Consider the following 26,602-nt stretch of genomic DNA (forward strand, 5'->3'; position numbering starts at 1 on the left):
TCTTATATATATATATATATATATATATATATATATATATATATATATATATATATATATATATATATATATATATATGTGTGTGTATCGATTGGGCTACCAAATCATTGTAAGGGACCATGCGCATTTACATTGTTGTTATGGTAAGTATTCACATATCATCCAAAATTAATTTGATATTTTCTTATTTGGTCAATTTATCACCACACGAAGGTCTGGTTTTCCAAAACAAGACGATCACAAAGTAAAATTGTTAAAGAATCTGCTAAACGCGGTTGGCGGACCTATATACATTTTTAACATGGGGCATTTAATGATTTTATAAGATAATTGATTTTTCTAATTAATTTATTGGGTATCTATGACCCCATTAATTAATACGTAATTGGGTCCGCCCCTAAACAGATAGAACTAATTAGGGTGGACATTTGGGTTCGTTTTTTCGAACCGTTTAAAATTTTTGAACAATAATAATTTTATAAAAATTCGAACCGAATCGCAATTTAAAAAAGTCTAAAAAAATGAACTTTTTAAAAAAAAAATCTAATTTTTTAATAAAAACCAGAACCATACCAAAATAAAAAATGAACTAACATATAATAGAATAACCCATTGGTATCTATTTTTATAAAACTGAAATAATCGAAACGAACCATTTTCGATCCAAATCTGAACCGAATACCCAAATGTCCTCCTAAAATTAAGAGATAGGTAGTTCGGTATGATCGATTTGAAAATCAAGATTTGTGGGCAATGATAACATATGCAATCATATGAATGTTTTTCAATGCTTTATGAATAACTCTCGCACCATTTATCATTCTGATGATTTTCTGAATTAATAATGTAAAATAATAGAACTATTCGAATTACTATTTCTGAGAAAGGAATTTTTGTCAGTAGCTTTTCGAAAAGGCATGAAAAGTTGAACCTTTTTTTCATTAGGGTACGAAAAATCCCCATAGGATGCCTCCAAAATCTTCAAGTTTATATTGAGATTACATATCTAGATTATATATGCTATAAGTGAAAGAAAAACAAGATTATATAGATGCTATAATTGGTGGCTCTTCCATGTGTTGATTTTATTACATTATTTTAATGAAATATCTCGACTTTTTTTATCTATTTATAAAAAAAAAAATAGCATCATCACCGCGGGAAGGAGCAGTCCAAATTAATTAACAAAATCTAGACAAGCAAATATGACATTTTTATTTCTATTGAGTTCATATGATAACGAATTATACCTCATTTTGGCATTTTATTCACATTTGGACATGCAACCACACATCTCCAACCTCTAACAAGTTATCACTGCATCACACCTCATGGCTTATCCATCCTCTTTTGTCCTTTTAGGACTAAGATTGAAACCCATTTAATAAAATTCAATAACAAAAAGATGTGGAAAGTGGGATTAATTGGAGCAAGTGTTTGCTGGATTCACCTAAAATCCTGTCCCTGAATTTAATGATAGTGTAATTAATTAAAATTAATGTGGGGGAATTACTAGTTTTGGTTCCCATTTTTGCAACCGCTGTCCCCCCTTTTTTTTTTCTTTTTTTTTTTTGCATCTGGTGACAATCTTAGTACTAACGACAAAAGACTTTGACTGGTCTCCTCACAACAACACCCACATAAAAAGCTGTGACCTTTCTTTCCATTATGACTGATGGTGTGGCGATGAGAGAGTACAGGAAAGGGAACTGGACGGTGAGCGAGACGATGGTGTTAATAGAGGCCAAGAAGATGGACGATGACCGGCGGCTCCGGCGGTCTATCGGCCTATCAGCGGCGGAGGAACACGACGGAGGGCGGGGAAAGCCGGCGGAGCTCCGGTGGAAGTGGATAGAAGATTATTGCTGGAGTAAAGGGTGTTTGAGGAGTCAGAATCAGTGCAACGACAAGTGGGATAATCTCATGAGGGATTACAAGAAGATCAGGGAGCTCGAGAGGCGAACGGTGGAGGAATCGTCTTCAGCCTCAGCCTCTTCGTATTGGAAGATGGAGAAGAGCGAGAGGAAAGAGAGGAACTTGCCGAGTAATATGCTGTCTGAGATATACTACGCCTTGGTTGAGGTTGTCGGGAAGAAGGGTTTGTCTTCCGGAAGTGGAGACGGCGGCGGAGTAAGTGACCAAATTCCAGGATTTCTCCATCAGTCTCCAACGGTTCCTCTTCCGCCACCGCTTTCTTTTCATGCTCAGCCAATATTGCCCACAGTAGGTACCTTGATCTTCTTTCTCTCTCTTCTCACTCTTTGATAGCTCCAAGTTGGGCATTTTTTCACATTTTGTCAAACTTCTCGGCATTTCAATTCAAACCACGTGATAATTCATGCTAATCTGCCGAAGGAAACCCTAATATATTAGAAACGATGTGACATGTTGTGGTGTACCATGTAAAAGCGATACAAAAATGTTCAAACTTAAGCCTCGGATTGTTAGAATAATATAATTGTTATATAAAATGAAAAGAAAATGTCACATCTTTATGAATATAGAGACTGATACAAGCATCGGGTTCGTATATTTTCGGCATTCTTGAAGATGGGTAGTAGTTCAAAATTCTGATATGTGAGTGAGTCTTTAGACACGTCATCGCCGGCAAAACGGAGGAGGAGATCAGAGGCGGAAGCAGGTCCAAGCGGCGACGGCGGCGGCGCTCCGGTGACGGAGGAGAGCGGTGGGAGCGACGCGGTCGGGGAAGCGATTTCGAAAAGCGCGTCGGTGATAGCAGACGCGATTAGGGCATGTGAAGAGAGACAAGACAAGAGACACAGAGAGACTGTGAATTTCAAAGAGAGAATGCTAAAGATCGAGGAATCAAAGGCTGAGGTGAACAGACAAAGCATGAATGGGTTAGTGGACGCCATTGATAAGCTTGCTAACTCCGTCTTCGCTTTAGCTTCTTCTCATCATTATCAACATAATAATCAGCATCAAGGAGGTCCACCATAATCGTACACACATATGTACGTGTATATATAATATATATATATGTGGTTATAATCACTGTGATGTCATTCTTTAGTAGATGATGAAGTGATTTATTAACGACCAGGACAGAAGGAAAAACCCGGAGATAGTCCAAGATTTCATTCGATGCACTTGCAGGTACATATAAATTTATGAATTCGCTTTGATTTTTTTACGTTCTACATGTGTTTCCATGCATTGCATGCTCAATGAAGCAGCTATTAAGTGTAACCAATAACACATTTTTGTTTATATATGACTTAGAAATAATCGATCTTACTGTCTTCTCTTGTTCTTTTTAAAAAAATATATATATATTTTATTATTGTGTTGAATTTGGTCAAACCAATTTATTGTTCTGTAATCTGTATTGGTCAGTCAATGTTGTAGGGTTTTGTCTTGGTTCTGTCTGATTTTTGGTACAGACAGTAAAATATTTCATGGCCTATTTTTTCCTGCATATATACATCATATTCTCAATGTCTTTAATTTGATAATTTCACGAGAAACAAAAAAAAAAAGTTTGAGAGCGTATGCATAGGTGTCATGATTGTTTAAAGCTTACGACAATTTCAATATAATCCTATCCTATTCTAAACTCCAAACCGTAGTGTGTGTGCTATCCCCATATGCATATACTTACATGTATACACACACACACACACATATATATATATATATATATATAATATATGGGTACGTCAATCACGTATGTTTGCATGGGTGGTCAGAAAAATCATTACATCTCGTGATGATTTTGGAAATATAGCCTTGTCATTATTGTTTGGAAATTATTAGAAGACACATAACACTATTTCGGATATACAGTATTAGAGATTTACTATATTTTGGAGATGCAACCAAATATATTCAAAGCTTAATTTATTTACTGGATTCAAACTCTCATTAATTCTATAAATACGTTCCACTATTCCGCAAATGGACATATAGGCATGCATCATGTATGCAAATGTTCCGCCTAATATATTTATTTGTTGTAAATCTTCAACAGTCTAATTAAAATTTAAAGGAGAAACTATATAATATTTCGTTAAAAGAAATAGTCGGTCTACATCATCACAAAACTTGCATGGGAGAGAGAGGTGGTGGATCAAATCATATGTTAAGCTGCGCATCGCATATGCTTTATCAAACCTCAAATTTAAATAAAAAGAATACATATATGATATATGAATCTCCTTTTTAGCCATGCATGCATGTATCATATATATTAAGTGGTTGACATGCTGCCATCATAATGACTCGCACAAAACCCCAACGCAAACTATAAATTTTTAAAAAAAAAATCAAGAGTATGAATGGAATCCAAATAATGACATATACATCAATTCAAATCAACAAATATAAGATCAATTTGATATTCCATCTCAGAATGTTTGGTATGTTTTAGGGTTTAGGAGATATAATGCAACTGAGCTTTTGTATCCCTTAAATGAAATTTTATCTTTTTTATGCGTAATACAAATTATGAACGACAAAAAATATATATATAAGGGTGTGCATTTAATGTTTGAGGAGACGAATCCGAAAGCACATGTTCATTGTTGACCGACACGGCTGAAGTTACGAAAATAGCCTCAATAATTGGACAAATATAAATAGGTGTATTTTGTTTCTTCTACGGCGGGAAAAAAAATATATGCAGATGTCCATTTCGTCCTTTAAGACAGGACACTGAAAAGCCTTTTTCGCCACGTCAGCATCACTTTTCCTCTGATTTATAACATAAGAGTTTGTTATACGAATTATTCGTTGATTACAGAATTTTTTTAATATCTATTTGGGATATATATATATTTTATTGAGACCTATGAATATTAGTATCATTTTATAAAATTAGAGAGAAATAATTATTGTAATAAGAAACTATTTATTTGTATATTGTTTTATACGAGTTAAGTTATCCAAAAAATAAATTAATTGTAAGAATTGGATTTTATTTTTTTTACATTATTGGCATCACAAGAGTTTTATTTAGTACACGATGGGCTTAATCTCTTTGCTGGGTAAAAATGTGGCCCATATAAAATGGGCCATAAAAGATGGGCTTTTAGTGATCAGTTGCTCCAAGCCCGGTTGAACCGGTTAAGTTAATTTAACCGAGACGTCAGATCAATCCGGTTGATCCGGTTATATGCTTGATGCATTACTTTTCTCTTGTCAAATGTTAAAAAGGAGCGGTTATATGTGATTATTTAAAATTGAACCGATTTGGTTTGATTCCATTTCGATTTATTTTTTGTTTTTATTGATAAATACTTATTTTTCAAAGAAATTTTCGATTATTTTTTTTATTGGGTTTTAAAAGTTATTTGATTTTTAACCAAATTTACCACCCTAATTAATAGCAATCATCGAATTCCAGAATTTAAATACATATGAAAAAAATGTAATGGTGCTTCATTTCATGAAACTTCTGATTTGCTTGGTAAGAATATTTACACGCCAGATTATTATTTGGCAATTTCATTGTCCATTCTTCATTGGGCATCATGTCCTACGTGTATCCTAATGGGTCCCTGTATATATGTATATATTACCGACCAAAAGTGTGACTATAATCCTCATGGGTCCTGAGTTTCTTAAAATAATAATCTCCAAACAGTTTTTTCCTTTACGATTTTGGAAAACATTTGGTGTCTATAATTGGTAATTTTTATTGATTTGGGGTTCGGACCTAATTTTAGGCCAAGTTTTCCCAATTATAAAGTCGTAAAATTATATGCATATATTTATTTGGAGTAAAGGATTTTTTTTTAAAAAAATTATAATATATTATATACGTATATAATTGAGAGGGTAAATGTATCAATAATGGTTTTGAAGCCCAAGTAAAAACGAATGAAAACCAAGGAGATATAATTATTACTTGCGACATATATTTATACAAAGATCGGTATATATACTTTTCTTGGTATTCAAGTCAATAAAATTAAATTAAAATGCAGCGGTACGGTACTTCCACGTGAATATTATCGTATACTTTTTTGGATAACCGCATATTTTAGACCAAAAACCAATTATTTGATTTGGATTATATGATCTTTCTCCAAATTTGAAATTCGAATTCGAGAAAGAACAGATTTTTTAGACTTCTATTTCACCGGTTGAACTATACTAGACTAAAAAATTAATATTTTTTAAGCAGTAAACATGAAGAAAGTAAGCACCAAAAAAAAGTATATCATTAAAGAGCGTAAGAATGATGACAGGTAATTCCAAATTGTTGTACATAACAACATGCGTTTAGATTTACGTTTATATTGTTTAATGACTACCTAAATGTACATACGGCCCACCTCCCACTAAACGAATGGCGTAAGTAACATTTTTATTATAAAATTATCTTATAACGTATATCGTTTGGCCATTATGATGATTATATGTATTATGTATATATATATATATACAAAGTTTATATTTTTTTTTATAAAATTAATCTTTAAAAAACAAAGTGATAATATTATGTATTAAGGACATGTACATGCATGCATAAGATGCGTTCTCAATCTTATCGTATCTTCTTTCTTGCTAAAGATCATTACAATATATTGTGGGCTCGGCGATGGAAATGCTCACATAAAAAAAATAGTTACGCTAATGGTGTACGAATATTATTTTTGTCGTTGTTTTACATAACCTAATTAATTTGTCGGAGAAAAATGATTTTTTTTATTCTAAATAAAATAAAGGAAAACTCTAAAAGACGGATAAATCTTATCCTTTTCTAGTTTTATTTCGTGTTTTTGCGATTAAAATAAATTACGAAACCATTTTTATTCAACTTCACAGAGAGTATCAAGGGCTACCAATTTTATGTTCAAAGTCCGATCCAAACCCACAAAAAAATATCACATTTCGGATTTAACTTTATTAATTCGAAACAAATTCGAGTCAGACTCAAATCGAATTTGGGTCTATCTAAAAGTCGGATATTTTTTAAAAAATTAAAAAAAAAATTACAAAGAATTGAATGGACCAATCCGATCCGGTCTGGTCTAGTCTAAACCTGAAATCTATAAGATCGGACTTTCGGACTTGATTGTGTAGACCCAAAACATCGGATGAGTCTGAACTCTAACCCGAAACCCTCAAATCGAGTACAAACGACCCGACCGAGCCTGATTGACACCCAATCACTAGCTAATTTCTTTCTTGTACATGTTGGCTGGTTTCAGTTTGTCTAAAAACGGACATTATTAATTGGTCCCGGTCGATTTTATTTTGATTGATTAAAGTGGACTTCTAAATTAATCATTGTGTTAATTACTTTATACAAGTGGGGGTTCCATAGAAAATTAATTTTTATATTGATTTTTATTTCAATATTTTTGTTTTTACGTTTTGTGTAAACGCAAGGCACTAACCTCTCTCTTCCAATGGTGTCATGTCATCCGAAGTTCCCCTTGCCAACACTCAAACGCATAATCTTTCCATAAAATTAATACAGATAATTATTAAATTTCATATTTATATTAGTTTTTATTTTATATTAAATTTGAGGTGAATAAATTTAAAGGTCAACGTCATCATAGCATCCCTTGTGATTTTGTTTTCGTCAAGCACCCAGGCAGGATCTTACAGGAATGATCAGTAGATATCTCCTTTATGCTACCCTTACTGTTACATATTAATTATATATATATATATATATATATATATATATGATTTCATGCTTTAATTATAAAAAATAGCTAGTGGTTGGAAATGATGGCAAGAGGATCATGACCATCCATTTTAAAGTATAAAATGGTACAAAAATATGATTAATTAAACAATAATTTTTTTACATGATGTATGTTTCTTGAAAATAAAAAACAAATTATATACATCCTCGTTTAGACTACAACAAATATTCTCATAAGATATATATTCTACAGTTTAAATAATAAAAATACAGAAGATCACACATGTAAGGAATATTCTCATATAAGATATAAATTCTAGAAGATTAGCAGAGAAAAAATATATTGTCATTTTTTTTATAGAAATAATAGCCCAAATTACAAAAATATAATATGAAAACTAAACAAATAATTAAAATTCTAAGGGCTAATAAATAGAACTCAATTGTAAGTATTACGTTAGGACGAATGTCGGGCCCATAATTATATAAAAGAAATTCGTCTTATTTTTAAATTTCATTTATAATATGAGAGATTAAAAATGAATAAAAAGGAGAGAAATCTTGGTTTATTATTATTATTATTTATATTGTTTTTTGCTGTTTTTTTTCCTCCATCAACCGAAAGAGGGTCGCTTTGGATTTGCTTTCGTCTCTTTTTCTGCTCCTTCAACCGTCTAAAGACAGTTATTCTCTTTTAACCTTTTGTTTTTTAAAAGCTAAAATACTAATTTCTATCATATTCCTAAATTTAATCATACAGTAAAATTATACTCACATATCCAACATCAATGATATATTTATATAATTATAATTCGAGCCAATCAAAATGAATTGTTTTTATTTCCTGTTTTGTTTGCGTGTGTGCAATAGAACAATGGGTAGGGTGGTTGTTGTCCTAAACGACATTCCATGACTAATTAACCACCACTACATTTTTAATTAATCCGAACAAGAGTTGACCATTGTGTAATAATTCTATCTACATCATGTAATTGTCTCATCCACCTTTTTACCACTCTCTCTATATATATATGACATATATATATATATATTAAAAAATTCCATCCACCTTCTATAAACTTTTGAAACTATATTGGAATGTAAATTTATGTGAAAGAGAGAGACAGAGAGAGACCAAAATAAAAATTAACAATGGGATTTAAGATCAAACGATGGGAAGTTCATGGAATTATATATATATTAAAATTCCATTTTTATGTATTGTCATCAAATATTTACGTAGTTTTTAATTTTCTTTAAAGGTTATGAGTCTGATATGAAGACCTTATGCAAATTTACGACAGTACTATTCCCCGTGCATGAAGGTGACAAATGATAAATAATTATTTCTAATTTATTTTCACGTCCTAATTATATAGCATGTCCTTGATTTTGCTTAACGTTCGGATGCAGAAACATACACATGAAGTTGTTTTGTTTAATGATTATGGCATATGAAATTTCGTTCAAACAGATTCGATGCATAAACACCATATTCTTTTAACATATGTAAGAATAATGTTTAACATGACAATATAAATTATACCAAAAAAACATGAGAATATAAAATGCACACAAAAACAACATTTGATTTACTTATATTTTTGCGTTAAAATATCTTTTATTTTGATTTTCTTGTAAGAACTCCAACTACCACTTAATCCCCTTTTAAAATGCATTTCCAAACGCATTCTAATCTTATAAATATTAAATATTTTGCGTGTGTATATATATAGCTCTATAATACGAATCTTAAAATATTGTGTTTTGTCTGTCTAAACACATTATATATTTTATTTCTACTTCACATGTCCATCCGTATGTACATATTTCCATTAACACAGAGACACTTAACCTTATCAATATACACTATAAATTAAAAAATAAAAATGATGCATTGAATTTTTGGAGACGTGATTATAAAAAAGGAAATATTTCGAAGCAGAGCAAAATATTCGACTCTTATTTCTTTATTTTATTCGTTATAACAAGTCTTATATTATATGAAATATAAAACGCACGACGACACACACGTACCATGTTATTTTATATATATACAAATTTATGGAAGTTGATTTTTTGGGTGTTGAGCAGTGACCTGTTGACGCGTTTTTATTTTTATTTAATGAAAAAAAATCAAAGTCTAGAAAAATGAAGATTTGGGAATTAATAGAGGGGATTGATATCTCTTGAAACCGACACGCACGGACCAAAACATTTCATGTTATTTATAATAAGGCTACATTTAATCAACATTTTCTGTCCTTTTACTGTTTCTTTGTACTTTTCCGATTATAAAATCTTTAAATTTAAATTATTTATAATCATCTCTAATCAATTTTTTCTTGCATGCCCAATATAGAAGAACAATGGAACCGGCCTACTTAGCTACAACGACATCGGGTTTACTTAGTAGAGGGGACCCCATCGTGGGTTGTCGGAAGGAAACTTTGCAACACACACACACACAAATCATATGCGCACAGATTTTATTTTGTATTTATATAGTTTTCTATATCATTTATTATTCAGTTATTTCAACATTTAGGTCGAAAAACCTACTAGTCGTAATCTAGTAGTGGTTGAGATATGACAAAATTATTTTAAAATTTTGGGTTGGATTCCACTAGTAGGGAATAGAGATCACAATTAATTATGTGATTAAAAACTGAATCCGGATTTATAGAGATTAAATGGCACAGTGAACCTCCTAGTTATAAAAAACATTTAGGTGGAAAAAGAAATTACATGCATGTGTATAATATTATGTATATTTAATATTTATGTATCTTAAAGCCACATAATTCATAGAACTGCAATATATATATATATATATATATATATATACAAATATATTAATAAATAATGATGCATGTTCATTTACTGTGAAGATATCGGTGGAAACACCGAGGAAGTTTTGCATATCCAAGTATAAATGAGACTGAACTCCAAACAACAGCGATTTTCCGACGAAAATTCAATTTAATTAAATAAATATTAATACATAGTAAAACGGGGAATATATATTTCACATACCTAATACCACAATTGCAAAGCAATCTCCACCAAATTAACGTAGTAAGCTATGGGCGCCCTTTGTTCTTCTCCTCCCCAACACAGCGTGCATGTCGTTTCTTTCCACTTTATCTATTTCTTTACATACATACATACACACATACATACATACATACATACATACATACATGCATACATACATACATACATACATACATACATACATACATACATACATACATACATACATACATACATACATACATGCATACATACATAACATACATACATACATACATACATACATACATACATACATACATACATGCATACATACATAAATGTAACGTATATGCTTATTAATTTTAAGTAGCTTTTATCATGGTAAGAGATTTTTTTTTTGTTTCTTACACTAGACGACGCCTGAGAACATGGATTAAAAATGTGTATTAAAGTCTGTCAAAACATACGTACGTTATGCTTTTTAAGTCCTGCATGAACTCACTAAACGATATACATGTTACGTATGATATAAGTCCGTGGAGCTCTATGAAAACTTATGTAAACAAGTATATGATTTGGTTGGAGAATATAGACGTAGGTGGGTCTTATAAAAAAAAATATAGGAATAATGATTACATTCACAATCACCAGCCTACACATTTCGCTTATCCATGCCCATCTCATGAAAAGTGGAAGACTATATATTATCTTTTTTTTTTTTTAATATAAGACTATATTATCAATAAGAAAAAAAAAAGAAAAAACAGAAAATAAATAAAAGATGAAACATGCCCAAAGTGATAATCCAATTTGTCCCACGGGAAAATACACAAACATCAACATCTTTATGTTAGTTGGAGCTACAAATCATATCTATCACGACTTTATTTTCGATCTATATTTATACATATATATAGAGAGAGAAAGAGAGAGAGGGCGAGATAGAGAGAGAGATAACTCAGATGATCGATCAACTGAGTTGAATTCATATGAACTCGGACACTGATAATGTTCTCTAAACTCGATGCCTTCTTCTTTATTTTAGAAACACGTAATTAGATTGGAAGAAAACACAATCTGAAGAATTGGCGCCAAAAAAGAAGTTCATGAGATGTCGCTGTCTTAATGGACCAAAAATCTAAAGGTTGTACTATCTATGGGTCCCACCCTCAGATGTGCTGACTTTTTTTTTTAATTCTCGATTTTTTTTCATAACAGTTTTCCACCCAAACCGAGAAATCTTCTCCTGCTTTTAACTATTTTTCATTTTTCTTTTTTCCATTTTCCACTCTATAAAGTCCTCCACCTCCCTCCCCTCACTTCGACAGACTTGTTAAATGTCATGGCTATAGCTTTATCGTCGCTGTGGATCTTATCACAAGCGTTTGGTGTCCATCCGACGGCTGAGATTCAACCATCACAAAACATATACACACATTTGTGATTGTGTGTGTGCATACATATATATATATATAGAGAGACGGGGGCACGTGGCGCGTTGGGGGCCGGGGAGGAGATAGACATGAAGGAAGGAGGACATCGGAAACAGGGGACGTCGCCGCCGTGCGCTGCGTGCAAGCTGCTGCGGAGGAGATGCGGCGAGGATTGCGTCTTCGCTCCATATTTTCCGGCGGATGAGCCTCGCAAATTTGCCAACGTCCATAAGGTCTTCGGTGCAAGCAATGTCAACAAGATGCTTCAGGTCTCTCTCTCTCCCCCCCCCCCCATTGTTCTCTGTCCTTTTCTCTTCATCAATTCATATATGCATTCATTACTTTTGAGAAATATGATTTACGCATGCGCCCAATCACATACATACATCATATCTTATATAAGTCCAATTCACTATATTCTTGATTTTGTTTTTTCTTTCCCAATTTCAACCTAAAACAGTAAAAAAAAGTATTTAGATTGAATAAAAAAAGAACCAAACCTTTCTACAATAAGATTTAGTTCAATTCACCATTCATTTTTTTTTTAAAAAAAAAGGACCAAACATCTCAAGTGTTGGAACTCAACAGGAACTTCCTGTCCACCAGCGTGGAGACGCGGTGAGCAGCATGGTCTATGAAGCCAACGCAAGAGTGAGGGACCCAGTGTACGGATGCGTGGGGGCAATTTCGTCACTTCAACAGCAGATCGATGCGTTGCAGACCCAGTTAGCCATGGCTCAGGCCGAAGTTGTTCACCTGAGGGTGCGCCACTCGGCCAGCCACTCAAGCAGCCCGAGCAGCAGTGGCTCGCCATCGTCGAACCAGGTGAGCCCACGTGTCAACAATCCCATGTTTGACCACATGGTTGACCATGCCAGCTTGGGTGAGTCCATGTGGTCTTGATAGTTCATTTTTTTACTTTTCTTTTTTTTTCCTTGTTTATTTTGGGATACAGGGCTTAGAAGTTAGAACTACTCTGTGTTTTGGATACACAGGGTTAAACCATTAACATATATATATATATATATATATATATATATATGTTTAGGTTTCATATATTACTTATATATACATAAATTATATATATATATATATATATATAATATACTTGTTTTGTGTTTGGGTGCTTGTATGTCACCAAATTATATATTGATCATGTGATGATTGATAATTCAAAACGGTGCCCGTTTCCATGAGGAGTGTGAGCCCCCTTCTTCATATAATATATCATATTTAGTATTTGCAATGAATTGTGGTAGTGTGAATGATCGAATGACCATCTTCTTTACGGCGATCATTGAGCAAAAAACCCACAACCGACCCCTTAATTATCTCAGATACGTTCTTTATCTCTCTAATTAAAGCAGAAGTTTCATAAATTTTACAGAGATTTTTCATTAGGAAGAACGTTTTTATGTATTTTGTCGACAAGAAGGGTACGTTATACACACACATGAAGAGCCAATCTTTTGAAGGAGAATATTGAGAATTATGGAGAGTATACTTAATTCAAGAAAAAGAAGTGAAGAATCTAGACGCCCTTGATGAAAAAAAATATTGCGAATTATGGACAGTTTTCAAGATTCAAGAAAGAGAATGGAAGAAGATTCGTATAATTTCAAAGAGATTTTCAATAGGAGAAGAACTTTTTCATATATTTGGGCCAAAAGGGCAAGAAAGTAGCGACCTAATTATGGAGAGTTTATGTGATTCAAACAAGAGAATGGAGGAGAAAATTCATGATCTCGCAGAGATTTTTGTTTTTTTCAATAGGAAGAACGTTTTCATGTACTTTGCCGGAAAGGGTAAGACAGTAGCAACATTAATTATACGTACACATGATGAAAAACCGAACCGAAGTGTATTGAGAATTACGGGGAGTTTACAAACGAGGGAGAAGGGGAAGAACCTTAGACGTCCTTGACGACGAGGTCGCCGTTGAGGAACTCTCTGTAGGCGGCGACGGGCCAGATGAAGCCACGGAAGAGGAGGCGGGTGGCTAACGGGACATCGATAATGATCTCCTTCATCGCGGGCTTCTTCTCGTCGCTAATGGCGATGAGGTAACTCCTCCCGACCCACCCGATCCATCCGGCTATGTAGAGGAAGAGGAGCCCTGGTGTGATGAATTCTCCCCAATGGCGCTGGTCCCCGTTCACTATAAGGTGTGGCAGCCCGTCCGATCCACACAACAGCCCGTATTTCCCGTAGTTGTCGAACCTGACAATACCATCCGTGAGATCGTATATGTTTCCAAAACGTATACGTGAAATCCATGGAATTGAGTAGAAATAGTTTTGGTTTGACTAGTTTCCTCGTTTGATTCTGCAAAAAGAGCCATTTTCGATCGGTGGTTTCTGCAATAAACTTCGAATGTGATCACAACCAGTTTCGTTATGTTCGCGAGTTTAGATTCTTTTCACTTTGAGAATCGTGCGGTTCCTTTTGGGTAATTATATAAACAAATGGAAATTCAAGCGAAATGACTAAGTTTCAAAGTTCAGGAGGGAACGAACCTTCGCTTGGTCTTCTCGATCTGAGCGTTAATGGCGAGGGCGGGAGCACTGTCGGGAGCGTAGAGCTTGAGCGAGGACTCGAGCTTCTTGATCTGTTGCTTCTCCCTCTTCGCGAACTGCTTCGACTCCTTGCACGGCGTCAGGCCGGAGATATCCGCCGCCGCCGGCATCGGAGCCGACAGGAGGATGGATGACAGAGCAACCGCCGCCGAGAACGCCTTCAACGGGGCCGCCGGAGAAGCTGATTTTTCGTCGGAGGAAGCGGCGGAGCAGACGAATCTCGCGGCGGCGGATGACTTGGGGACGCACTGAGAGAGAGAGTTGGATCTCGGCCTGAGCACGAGATTCGTCGGGACCGTGAGAGACATTGCTCCAAATTCGAGATTCGAAAACTAGGGTTTTTTTGGATGAATTGGGGAGAAAACGAGAGGAAGGCGAAGGGATATGAGGAGTGTGGAAGCAGAGCGTTAGATTTACGAGAAAGAGGGAGATTAGTGGAGCAGGAGGAAGATAAGAGGAAAGGTTTCTGGTGCTGATGTGGCAGTTTCTCAGTGGCTGAGAAGTGACACGTTTTGGATAAAAGATTTTTCCCGCGGATTTTGTATCCCTCATCCCATCTTATAGATACACAATGCACAATCTGATATTTTTTGTGATATGATTTATATATATATATATATCGTAAGAATATAACACATCATTATTGGGTACATATTGGACCAAAAAATCCCGGAAAAAAAGCATGTTGGCATATTTTGGTCTTCAACTAATAATAACACTTTACCAAAAAAAAAAAAACTAATAATAACACGTTATTGCTTGATGATATATAATTATATATATATATATATATATATCCACATCTCAAGTATATTTTGTTAATCATAAAAAAAATCAAAACATATGAGTATATGATCTGTAGCACACACGCACTACTTGAGAAATTCGCCTTTTTTTTTTTTTTTGTTAACTGTAATTTCATATATGAACTCAAACTTTACAAAGTAGTGGATAGTACAATCATTTCATCCGCTAGCACAAACAATACAGCCAGAACTCATAATAATGGATCAAATAAGGTAAACCAAGTCGTGAGAAGAGTGTCTCCTTGGATTAGTCCCATCTTCTGAGATTGTATAACGGAGATTTTACAGCGGAATAGCCTGAGAATATCTTTCCGAATGATTGTGTGGTGTTTCTGCACCCCATTATGGATCTTTGAATTTCTTTCCTGCCATAAGTAGTATACACAGGCCTGGAAAATTAAGTGCACCATGAGCTTAATGTGCTGATTACCTGGGCATTAAACCAGCCAATTGATGCTCTCCTCAAAAGAGTGGTGCCTAGGAACCGTGATACCAGAATGCTGGAGAATGTTTGGCCAAATAGTCGAAGAGTACGAGCATTGGAAGAACAAGTGGTCTATGTCCTCCACTTGCTCGTCACACAAGGAACATGTAGTAGAGACATTCAGGCCCCATGCCGCAAGCCTACGTCTGGTAGGCAGTCGGTTACGGACAGCCAACCATGTGAGGAACGAGTGCTTGGGGATGGATCGCGAGAACCATACAGTTTTGTGCCAGGGGACCGATGACGCAAGCATTTGCTGCTGATGCCAGGCCTTGGCTGTATTGAAGTTCGGGAATCAGTTCGAAGAATGCTTGTCAGACCAATAGAGGATGTCATCGTGTTCATCAGGGGTTGACCTTGTTGCTCCCAGGATCTCTATGTAGACAGATTCTACAACCTGACTACGAGCTGGCGGTAAATGCCATCCATCCTCGGAGAAGATGGAGGAGACATTGGCAAGCCTTGGAATACCGAGCAGGCGAGGGCCCGAGTCACCAAGGATATCAATTAGTGGCCCAGAAGGGAGCCAACTATCGAACCAGAAACTGCAGGATCTCCCGTTCCTCACTTGACAACGCAGAAATTTCCTAGATAAAGGCCTCAGCTTTAATAAACGCCTCCATGCCCAAAATTTCCTAGATAAAGGCATCAGCTTTAATAAACGCCTCCATGCCCAACTTCCTTTTCCCCCAATTTTGAGCAGCCAAAAAGGCTTCCCCTTAATCAAATGTGCCTTTACCCAAGCTACCCACAAGGACCCTGCTTTGCTGAACAGGTTCCAAATGAGTTTCAAGCACAAAACAGTGTTCCAATCGACGATTTTCCTGAGTCCGAGACCACCCTGAGCTTTAGGCGTGCAGACAGAGGACCAAGCCACTTTAGCTCCTTCAGCAGATTCGATGGTTCCTTTCCACAAGAAGGCCGAGCACATTTGTTCGAGATCTCTTGTACATCGACTTGGGATAATAAACGCTGATGCCCAAAAGGTAATGATACTGAAGATAACTGATTTCAATAGCTGTAGACGGCCTACAAAGGACAGGTGACGCGCTGTCCATGAGTTTAATCTTCCTCGAATTAAGTCCCTTAGACGATCACATTCGGTTTCGTTCCACTTCCTCGGCGAGAGTGGTAGTCCCAGATAGCGAACCGGGAGAGTGGAATGAGAGATACCCAGCTGTTGTGATAGAGATTCCACCACCACTGTATCATTTCCGTCCATATTATGTAATAATATTATGTGATATATATACTTTTCAATACGTTTTTATTTTAAGATGTATATTTATATATATTGCAATACGATATTTAATAACATCATAAAAAGTTAATGTATAGGAAATATAATCCAACGCATTGCATTTATGAATTATGTGTTCCATATTCTTTTTTACCATTATAATAATATTATGCGATATATACATATACTTTTCAATACGTTTTTCTTTTAAAATGTGTCTTTATATATATTGCAATAAGATATTTAATTCCATCATAAAAAGTTAATACATAGAGAATATAATTAATTTTAATGTCTTTTAAGTTACATGTATAGAAACTAATGTTGATTCTAAGTATGTATTATCTCGATATAGTTAGTTAAACGATAAAAATTATACTAATATAAATTACGTTTAAAACACTTTTGTTACTCATAATAAGTAAATATATTCATGTGCATTATGATATGAGGACGTAGATTCAACTAAATTTAATATCTTTTAAATGTATTTTATCATTTTCAGATTTTTTCATATATGATAACGAGGTTCAAATAACGTTAAATGTAAAATCATTTACACATGTATTATATTTTATTTTAAAAAGACTATATACATTGTCTTTCATCTCTATTTAATATATTAAGTTAAATCAGTCAATGTTTTGACCGAGACATTTAAAAAAAATGAGAATTTGGGTCAAGATACAGTTAACTTTTTATTTTTTGGGTTAATGTACCGTTAACTTTTTGTTACATTCAATTAACATTAGAGTTCTATAAATTCGAGTACATAGTGTGCTTTCACGACAAGTTCATGGAGAAATGGATATGCGGGCTTTGCGATCAGAGGCGGCAGTGAAGGAGGAGATAGCGAAGAAGAAGAAGAACGGATAAACGCAGATGCGAAGAAGAAGCTTGAATCTGCCATGAACGCTCACATGGACACCTGCGTGAGGTTCAACAAGCTGGGTAGGGTTTACCGGCTCTGTTCCAAGCGGAGGCCACGAGAGAGATGTTTAGGAAAAGGGCTAAGTCCATTAGCCTTAGACAGGGCATTGCCAGAAGCTCCAACGGTATTCCCGCCATCACCAGTGACATTAAAAAACTCTGCATTGATTAGATATATATATATATATGTGTATATATATACCTATATATATTTAGGCTTTACGTGTAGTAATTATGTATTTATGTTTGTAGTACCTATATGCATGCATGCTAATGATTAGCTCTCTGGTTTAGGGTGAGAGATATTTCACTCGCTCTACGGGTTTTCATTTCTTCTATCCAAACTATAATCGCACTAAATGATATTCAAAGTCAATAAAATATTTTTTTTAATAAAAAGCAATAAACCATATAAACGTACCGTTTGAATTATTTACGGTGTTTTGCTACATATAACGCAATCGTATTTTCAATGTTATAATTATTATTCGTATTATCATCATATCATTTTATTGTCTTGTAAAGGAAGTCTGAAATGTTTTATCAAAATTAGAATTTTATTATGTCTATACGTAGAATTTTGAATTATTTGATTTATACACGAATGGTCTTTTGCTCTTTCTCAATACTCTGCTACTTTTTACGTTTTTAATAACAGCTTCACAATTCAATATAAAAAGAATATATTAGTGCTAAAGGAACTTTTACAAATATAAAGATATATGTGATGATTATAAGATATTTGATTGTTTAATTACCGTGAGTTAAAGAAAAAAGTTGCTTTTGTTTCCTTTTCTTCCTTTACAAGACAATAAAATGATATGATGATAATACGAATAATAATTATAACATTGAAAATACGATTGCGTTATATGTAGCAAAACACCGTAAATAATTCAAACGGTACGTTTATATGGTTTATTGCTTTTTATTAAAAAAAATATTTTATTGACTTTGAATATCATTTAGTGCGATTATAGTTTGGATAGAAGAAATGAAAACCCGTAGAGCGAGTGAAATATCTCTCACCCTAAAACAGAGAGCTAATCATTAGCATGCATGCATATAGGTACTACAAACATAAATACATAATTACTACACGTAAAGCCTAAATATATATAGGTATATATATACACATATATATATATATATCTAATCAATGCAGAGTTTTTTAATGTCACTGGTGATGGCGGGAATACCGTTGGAGCTTCTGGCAATGCCCTAAGGCTAATGGACTTAACCCTTTTCCTAAACATCTCTCTCGTGGCCTCCGCTTGGAACAGAGCCGGTAAACCCTACCCAGCTTGTTGAACCTCACGCAGGTGTCCATGTGAGCGTTCATGGCAGATTCAAGCTTCTTCTTCGCATCTGCGTTTATCCGTCGAAGAGTACGAGCATTGGAAGAACAAGTGGTCTATGTCCTCCACTTGCTCGCCACACAAGGAACATGTAGTAGAGACATTCAGGCCCCATGCCGCAAGCCTACGTCCGGTAGGCAGTCGGTTACGGACCAGCGACCAATAGAAGATGTCATCGTGTTCATCAGGGGGACCTTGTTGCTCCCAGGATCTCTATGTAGACAGATTCTACAACCTGACTACGAGCTGGCGGTAAATGCCATCCATCCTCGGAGAAGATGGAGGAGACATTGGCAAGCCTTGGAATACCGAGCAGGCGAGGGCCCGAGTCACCAAGGATATCAATTAGTGGCCCAGAAGGGAGCCAACTATCGAACCAGAAACTGCAGGATCTCCCGTTCCTCACTTGACAACGCAGAAATTTCCTAGATAAAGGCCTCAGCTTTAATAAACGCCTCCATGCCCAACTTCCTTTTCCCCCAATCTTGAGCAGCCAAAAAGGCTTCCCCTTAATCAAATGTGCCTTTACCCAAGCTACCCACAAGGACCCTGCTTTGCTGAACAGGTTCCAAATGAGTTTCAAGCACAAAACAGTGTTCCAATCGGCGATTTTCCTGAGTCCGAGACCACCCTGCCCCCAATTTTGAGCAGCCAAAAAGGCTTCCCCTTAATCAAATGTGCCTTTACCCAAGCTACCCACAAGGACCCTGCTTTGCTGAACAGGTTCCAAATGAGTTTCAAGCACAAAACAGTGTTCCAATCGACGATTTTCCTGAGTCCGAGACCACCCTGAGCTTTAGGCGTGCAGACAGAGGACCAAGCCACTTTAGCTCCTTCAGCAGATTCGATGGTTCCTTTCCACAAGAAGGCCGAGCACATTTGTTCGAGATCTCTTGTACATCGACTTGGGATAATAAACGCTGATGCCCAAAAGGTAATGATACTGAAGATAACTGATTTCAATAGCTGTAGACGGCCTACAAAGGACAGGTGACGCGCTGTCCATGAGTTTAATCTTCCTCGAATTAAGTCCCTTAGACGATCACATTCGGTTTCGTTCCACTTCCTCGGCGAGAGTGGTAGTCCCAGATAGCGAACCGGGAGAGTGGAATGAGAGATACCCAGCTGTTGTGATAGAGATTCCACCACCACTGTATCATTTCCGTCCATAAATAAGCATGATTTAGCCTTATTGAGGTGCAAACCAGATATCTTATAGAACTCGTCAAAGACATCCAGAATAGCTCGTAGTGACCTGAAGGAACCATCAGAGAACACTAGAACATCATCAGCAAAACATAGATGAGATAGTGGGCGATCGACATTTTGGCGGAAGAGAGAGAGCGCCTCTAGTCACTGCCAAATTGAGTAACCTGGAGAGTGTGTCCATAGCAAGGACAAAGAGATACGGGGAGATAGGATCTCCTTGACGAAGACCTCTCTGTCCTTTAAAGAAACTTGCAGTTTCGCCGTTGATAGAAATGGAGAAAGAGGTAGTCGAGATGCATTCCTTGATCCATTGGTGAAAAATCGGGGGAACCTCCATTGTCTGCAATATACGCAGGATAAATGCCCAATCAACAGAATCAAAAGCTTTACTTAAGTCAACCTTGATTATTCCTCTGCTTGGTCGTCCTCTGGTGCTAAAGTCTGCCACTAGTTCTGTGGCTAAAAGCACGTTCTCCGTGATAGATCTCCCTGGGATGAAGGCAGTTTGATTCGGGAGTACCGCATCATGCATCATCAGCTTTAGTTTCTTTGCGAGGATCCGAGAGATAACTTTGTATGCAGTGTTGCAACATGAGATAGGACGAAAAAGTGAAAGCCGATCTGCGCCTTTTGTTTTTGGGACTAGAGCAATCATCGTCGTGTTCCATTCCCGTAGAAGTCTGCCCATTATGAAAAATTCTTTCACCGCAGCAGTTAGGTCAGCACCAACTTTATCCCAGCATGCGACAAAAAATTCTGCCGTGTAACCATCGGGACCCGGTGCTTTGCTTAGAGGAAGACTAAAAACCTCAGCTTTGATCTCCTCATCTGAAGGAATGGCGGAGAGGCATCTAGCCGTGTATTCAGTGCACTGGTATTCAATCAGTTCTCTAGCATCTTCTCTAGACCAGACCATCAAGTTATGATCACGTGCAGCGAGAATGGAAGCAAAGTGATCCACCGCCATCTGCATCATTGAGAAGGAAATGAATTGAGTTAGTAGCCCGTCGCGCAACTGATACCCTGTGAAAGTACTTGGTATTCTGGTCGCCCTCCTTTAGCCATCGTATACGGGATTTTTGGCGAAGGAAGGATTCCTCCGCATTAGCCAAAATAGACCAAGAGGTCCGCAACTCGGCCTCCCTTCTTGCTGCAATGGGAGAGGGGTTCTGCAGCATGGCTTCTTGCGCTGATTTGAGAGCCTCCAAAGCTGTTGCGGAGCGAGACTGAATGTTACTGAAAGAGGTCTGGTTCAGCCTTCTGAGGTGAAACTTAAGGTTCTTGAGCTTCCGTGATAGTCGGTACATATAGGTCCCGATGGTGTCGCCTTTCGCCCATTCTCGTTGAACTAAGGGAACGAAGTCTGGGTGCTTTAGCAGGAGGTGTAGGAACTTGAAAGATGTCCTCTTTCTAGTTGGAATTTCCGGAGGGATGGTTACAACACATGGACAGTGGTCCGATGGGGCTGGAGCTTCGAATAATGCAAAAGAGTCTGGGAAGGCAAGCATCCAAGCTTCGTTGATTAGTGCTCTGTCCAGCTTCCGCACAATCGGATTGACTGTGTTGTTGTTTGTCCAGGTGAAGTGTTGACCTCGTACTGTGAGATCAAAGAGACCACTGTTGGAGAGGCAAGCTTGGAACTCAGACATTCCAGATCGGTGTAGGAGAGGCGAGATTGTTGAACCATGATCGCAGGACCTCAGAATTTGATTATAGTCTCCCATTAGGATCCAAGGCCTAGTAGAAACTAAGTCATTAGCAGCCAGGCTAGAGATTTCTGCCCATAGATCTCGACGTTCCGTTGGCGTGTTCCGTCCGTATACGAAAGAAATAGTGACATATCTTGAAGAAGAGGGTTCAAATACTCCACAAGTGATCATTTGTGCTGATGATGAAAAGACTACCACCGATAACACCGGACCCCATGCTATCAGAATCCTACCCAAAAGAGCTGAACCGTAATTGTTTGCAAAAGACCAACCCGGGAAGAGGGATTGGGAAATACGAAGGGCATCAGTTTCTTCTCTAATACGGGTTTCAGTAAAACTCCCAATTAGAGGCTTGTGCATGGCGATCCAATTCTTCAGATGCCGCTGTTTTGAAGTGTCATTTAGGCCTCGAACATTCCAACAAAAGATCTTCATATGTCTTATTTTGATCAAAAGGCAAAAGCAAAGCGCATGGGATCAAGTGTGGATTAATTGGCTCGACCCTTACCCTTCTGACCCTTCTTTGTATCCGGAGGGTCTGCAAGGGATCGGGGAATTGCCACTGAGCGGGAGCGAAGTAGCCTTTGCGTTTCAACAACCAACTTCTCCTCTGAGTCAAAACAAAACTTGAGGGGAGAGTTGTTCACGACTGGAGATGAAGAATGAGGAGGATTGTTTAGTGGTGGGGAAAGGGGATGGGAGGATGTGATTTGTTGTGGAGAATGAGAGGGGGGTATCGGTGGGTCATTTGCTGGTGGTATATCTGCAGGGGAGGATGGGTCACCTGGATATACCTCTTCCTGCTTTTTATCGGTGTGCAGTGGCGGACGTGACGGTTGATGGGGAGGATGCTCTGAGGTCGCAATGTCCAATCTTTTAAAAGGGCAATACTGAATCTTATGCCCAAACTCGTTGCAGCCTGGGCAACGCGGTGGAATCCACGAGTAGCTAACATCAACCTTGATCACCTCTCCTGTCTCGTCCTCAACTTCAACAATACTGGGCAGAGAAGCTCCTAGTTGAATTTCGATTTTAATTCGAGCCTCCCTGATGTGTTGGGGGTCGAGTCTCATTCTCTCGGTATGCAGCGGTTCGCCAATTCCACAGGCAACATAACTGATTCCTTGCAGAGAATACATCTCAAGAGGGATATTCTTCAAGGTAACCCAAATCGGAGCAGATTTGAGGGTGGGTTTACGCAAAGTAGATGTCGGAGACCACTCGGAGAGAGTGAACATCACGTCGGCAACTCGCCAAATCCCAACCTCTAGTACCCATTCTCTAGTAGCAAGATCAGGGATAAAAAATAAACACGCCGAATCACCCAGACGTCGGACTGTGATTCTGGTTTTCCTACCCCATATGGGGTTAAGCGCCTGAAAGATCCTGGATGTGTTTGGAGCTATACCGTAAAATTGGCCTACGATGTAACCTGTCCAAGCTTTAGAAGCCTCTCTGAACACCGAGCTAGGTACCTTGACTCGGGGAGTGCCATCAGAGGAGTAAGTGGGCGTGGTGAGCCGAGAAAGGTTGCGTGAAGCTTGCCGAAGACGGTTAGCCCAAGGGAACTGTGGAGCAGTGGGCTCCAGAGGAGGAGCAGACGAAAAAGGATCCTGACAAGCGCGTGAGGCAGACATGCGCCCAGGGTTGACCGAAACAACGTTTGCCTTCGAAGGCAGCGGCGGAAATTCCTGAGGACAGAGCCCAAATACAGGAGCATCGGAGACTGGAGGTGTTAATGGAAGAGATGTCGATTTCAAGGGAGAGGGGAGGAGGGGAGGTTGTTCGATAAGGTTTACCGAAGAGGTAGACGAAGAAGAAAGAGGTGAGGTGGGTGGCAGAGGAATAGGGAGTGACGGGGAACTGTTTGGGCCATCCACCGCCGCGACGATAGACCCAGCCTCCGGCGCAATTTTTTTAGACGACGAGTGGGCGAAAGGGGAGGTTGCAGATTTTGGTGAGGTGGATATTGGGGAAATGGATTTTGGTGCAGAGGATTTTGGTGGTGAAGACTTACTTGACTTCTTCTTGCCCATTGCTCTGGGATTTTGGTGACGAGGATCAGCTCTTTTTCCGACCGGCAGTGGGCCGGCCGGTGTGGTGGGTGCTTTGACGGGAGGCGGCTAGGTATTTTCTATTGCAATGTTAAATTTTCCCCGACAAGGCCTCGACTTTAAAGTTTTATACGCAAAAGAAACTCAAAACATCTTCCCGCAAGAAAAAACAAAACAAAAGAAAGCATATTCAGGAGAAACACAACGGTAAATCTTCACAACGACAATACAGAGGAATTGAGGTTTCATTTGTTTATCAAAGTGGGTTTTGTTTTGTCTGGTTGATTCGAATATATGGCAGAGTGTACATATAGATGTGTGTATATGCGAACCGATCAGTCAGGTTTTATGATCCAAACCCACCAAAAAAAAAAACATTATCAATCAAGTTTCTTTTTTTTTTGTTTGACATAAACCATACACCAATGATGATCACATCTCTCAACAGAAATAACAGAAGGCAAATACCCAGAAAATTAGACAGAACGGGAGGATGTTCTTCAGACAAGAAGGTGGGAGCAAATGCTTAAAAAAGGCTTTAGAGTTGAGCACCACCACCGCCCCTAAGGGCAAGAACCAGATGGAGAACAGATCCACCTTCTATGTTGTAGTCTTTAGCCGTTTTGTCATCCGCCAGCTGCTTCCCGGCATAGATTAGCCTGAAGCCCAGAAAAATATCTAGTAAAACCATCCTACCATATAAGAAGAAAAAACCGGCGAAAAATAGATTGAAATTCATGCAAGTCATATCAAAGTTGAAAACCACAACTATCTAGGTTCGAGAACAGCACAATAGTTGTCAGAAGAACAGTTTGTTTTGAGATGTGCACAAGGAATGAGCTTATAGTGTAAGTGTTAAAGAGTGGAGTTGTGCAATAGTGACATGGGTACACATATAAATCACGAAATGGAAAGATTTTGATGCTATTAGTAGAAAAGTGTTTCACCTTTGTTGTACAGGCGGGATGCCTTCTTTCTCTTCAACCCGTTCCTTGATCCGATCAATGGTATCAGTCGGTTCGATATCAATTTCGATTTCTTTCCCTGTGAGTGTCTTCACCTTGATCATGGTTCCACCCCTGAGCCTCAACACTAGATGGAGAGTAGACTCTTTCTGAATATTGTAGTCTGCTAGGGTTCGTCCATCTTCTAGTTGCTTACCAGCAAATATCAGCCTCTGTTGATCAGGTGGTATGCCCTCCTTGTCCTGTTTGACCACACCACGTTCATGGAAAATCAATTCCGAGATCGATCAAGCGATTACCACAGATAAGCTTTCAGCAAAACAGAACAACCCTATGGACCAGATTTGAAAACCAGTGGATGCAAGATTGGTCAAGGGCATGCATAATCTTCTTCACTTGGAAATGTAGTAAACCCCTAATTTCGAGAACCCAAGATGCCAAATCCCACAAACTATGAACTATTGCCAAGAAATTCTCATCTATAAAGCGAATACAAATCAGAAGTTCCTTCAAGAGGAGTTCTTCCAGTTCTGTGTGAGAACAGAATCAGCCAAGTACATAAGAAGAGAACACAAGATGCTGCATCATAACTTCAACATTTCTAAAATTTCGGATTACTCGATTAAACAAACTGCTACATAGCAAAACCCAGAAATCGGAATCTTTTGAAGAACCTTAAATCATCTCCTTCAATCGGTAGTCACAGCAAAAACAAGCAGGCAAGAACTAGATCGATCATCAAATAACCCTCACAACGAATTCCAGTAAACAAAAAAAAGCCCTAAACCACCGGCGAAAAAGGAGAACAAATCGGAAAAGAGAGAGGAGACGATGAGAGACCTGGATTTTGGCTTTGACATTGTCGATGGTGTCGCTGCTCTCAACCTCTAGGGTTATGGTTTTCCCCGTCAGGGTTTTGACAAAGATCTGCATGTTTCACCTCGGAAGAATTCGCTTGAATTAGATTTCTCTCTCACGATCGGTTCCTCTCGGCCGTATATACACACACACGCACGGACACGAAAAGTATGCGCGTATACGTATATGCGTATACAGGAATCACTGTCATGTGGCAAGCGTTACAACTACGCTAGGTAGGGATCTCACTTTTTATGGAATTGCAATTTTCGATTTTGTCGGAAGCCAACTGTTTTAGTACTCCCATATTTCGATTTGGTTTTTCCATTTTTTTC

The 26,602-nt window shown here is 37.5% G+C and overlaps 5 protein-coding genes across 8 annotated transcripts; 2 read left to right on the forward strand and 3 right to left on the reverse strand.

Moving 5' to 3' along the window:
- Positions 1-1,649: 1,649 nt before the first annotated feature.
- On the forward strand, positions 1,650-3,258 carry LOC104814367 (trihelix transcription factor ASR3). Of its 4 annotated transcripts, none has more exons than XM_010542381.1 (3): positions 1,650-2,227; positions 2,594-2,975; positions 3,065-3,258. In XM_010542381.1, the coding sequence occupies exons 1-2, from the start codon at positions 1,669-1,671 to the stop codon at positions 2,959-2,961; spliced, it is 927 nt and encodes a 308-aa protein (XP_010540683.1). In that variant the 5' UTR covers positions 1,650-1,668; the 3' UTR covers positions 2,962-2,975; positions 3,065-3,258. The 4 variants fall into 4 exon arrangements, with proteins under 4 accessions (XP_010540683.1, XP_010540684.1, XP_010540686.1 ...); XM_010542382.1 differs by having other exon boundaries at positions 3,070-3,258; XM_010542384.1 differs by having other exon boundaries at positions 2,594-2,861.
- Positions 3,259-11,977: 8,719 nt separating this feature from the next.
- Positions 11,978-13,700, forward strand: LOC104814368 (LOB domain-containing protein 4). Its single transcript, XM_010542385.2, has 2 exons — positions 11,978-12,347; positions 12,667-13,700. Exons 1-2 carry the CDS (start codon positions 12,168-12,170, stop codon positions 12,979-12,981), a joined length of 495 nt encoding a protein of 164 aa, XP_010540687.1. The 5' UTR covers positions 11,978-12,167; the 3' UTR covers positions 12,982-13,700.
- Positions 13,701-13,804: 104 nt separating this feature from the next.
- Positions 13,805-15,053, reverse strand: LOC104814370 (photosystem I reaction center subunit III, chloroplastic). Its single transcript, XM_010542386.2, has 2 exons — positions 14,595-15,053; positions 13,805-14,298 (listed from the first exon to the last, which is right to left on the reverse strand). Exons 1-2 carry the CDS (start codon positions 14,960-14,962, stop codon positions 13,989-13,991), a joined length of 678 nt encoding a protein of 225 aa, XP_010540688.1. The 5' UTR covers positions 14,963-15,053; the 3' UTR covers positions 13,805-13,988.
- Positions 15,054-15,558: 505 nt separating this feature from the next.
- On the reverse strand, positions 15,559-24,426 carry LOC104814698. Its single transcript, XM_019202588.1, has 6 exons — positions 22,899-24,426; positions 21,704-22,797; positions 20,910-21,648; positions 20,622-20,821; positions 16,592-17,145; positions 15,559-16,543 (listed from the first exon to the last, which is right to left on the reverse strand). The coding sequence occupies exons 1-6, from the start codon at positions 24,424-24,426 to the stop codon at positions 16,240-16,242; spliced, it is 4,419 nt and encodes a 1,472-aa protein (XP_019058133.1). The 3' UTR covers positions 15,559-16,239.
- Positions 24,427-24,811: 385 nt separating this feature from the next.
- LOC104814371 (ubiquitin-NEDD8-like protein RUB2) lies at positions 24,812-26,500 on the reverse strand. The gene is made up of 3 exons (XM_010542387.1): positions 26,250-26,500; positions 25,392-25,651; positions 24,812-25,103 (listed from the first exon to the last, which is right to left on the reverse strand). The coding sequence occupies exons 1-3, from the start codon at positions 26,340-26,342 to the stop codon at positions 24,983-24,985; spliced, it is 474 nt and encodes a 157-aa protein (XP_010540689.1). The 5' UTR covers positions 26,343-26,500; the 3' UTR covers positions 24,812-24,982.
- Positions 26,501-26,602: the final 102 nt, after the last annotated feature.

Source organism: Tarenaya hassleriana, unplaced genomic scaffold (genome assembly GCF_000463585.1).
Source record: "Tarenaya hassleriana unplaced genomic scaffold, ASM46358v1 Cleome21, whole genome shotgun sequence".
NCBI lineage: Eukaryota > Viridiplantae > Streptophyta > Magnoliopsida > Brassicales > Cleomaceae > Tarenaya > Tarenaya hassleriana.

What these genes read in the sequence shown, in the direction of transcription:
- LOC104814367 (XM_010542381.1), top strand. Translation starts at nt 1,669, where the DNA reads ATGACTGATGGTGTGGCGATGAGAGAGTACAGGAAAGGGAACTGGACG. An exon ending in GCCAATATTGCCCACAGTAG is followed by an intron (nt 2,228 to 2,593) that starts GTACCTTGATCT and finishes GTGAGTCTTTAG; the next exon opens with ACACGTCATCGCCGGCAAAA.
- LOC104814368 (XM_010542385.2), top strand. Translation starts at nt 12,168, where the DNA reads ATGAAGGAAGGAGGACATCGGAAACAGGGGACGTCGCCGCCGTGCGCT. An exon ending in ATGTCAACAAGATGCTTCAG is followed by an intron (nt 12,348 to 12,666) that starts GTCTCTCTCTCT and finishes GGAACTCAACAG; the next exon opens with GAACTTCCTGTCCACCAGCG.
- LOC104814370 (XM_010542386.2), bottom strand. Translation starts at nt 14,962, where the DNA reads ATGTCTCTCACGGTCCCGACGAATCTCGTGCTCAGGCCGAGATCCAAC. An exon ending in ATCGAGAAGACCAAGCGAAG is followed by an intron (nt 14,299 to 14,594) that starts GTTCGTTCCCTC and finishes TGGTATTGTCAG; the next exon opens with GTTCGACAACTACGGGAAAT.
- LOC104814698 (XM_019202588.1), bottom strand. Translation starts at nt 24,426, where the DNA reads ATGGGCAAGAAGAAGTCAAGTAAGTCTTCACCACCAAAATCCTCTGCA. An exon ending in TACAAAGAAGGGTCAGAAGG is followed by an intron (nt 22,798 to 22,898) that starts GTAAGGGTCGAG and finishes GGAATGTTCGAG; the next exon opens with GCCTAAATGACACTTCAAAA. An exon ending in TTTCTTTAAAGGACAGAGAG is followed by an intron (nt 20,822 to 20,909) that starts GTCTTCGTCAAG and finishes GGCAGTGACTAG; the next exon opens with AGGCGCTCTCTCTCTTCCGC.
- LOC104814371 (XM_010542387.1), bottom strand. Translation starts at nt 26,342, where the DNA reads ATGCAGATCTTTGTCAAAACCCTGACGGGGAAAACCATAACCCTAGAG. An exon ending in ATGTCAAAGCCAAAATCCAG is followed by an intron (nt 25,652 to 26,249) that starts GTCTCTCATCGT and finishes GTGGTCAAACAG; the next exon opens with GACAAGGAGGGCATACCACC. An exon ending in ATCCCGCCTGTACAACAAAG is followed by an intron (nt 25,104 to 25,391) that starts GTGAAACACTTT and finishes TCTGGGCTTCAG; the next exon opens with GCTAATCTATGCCGGGAAGC.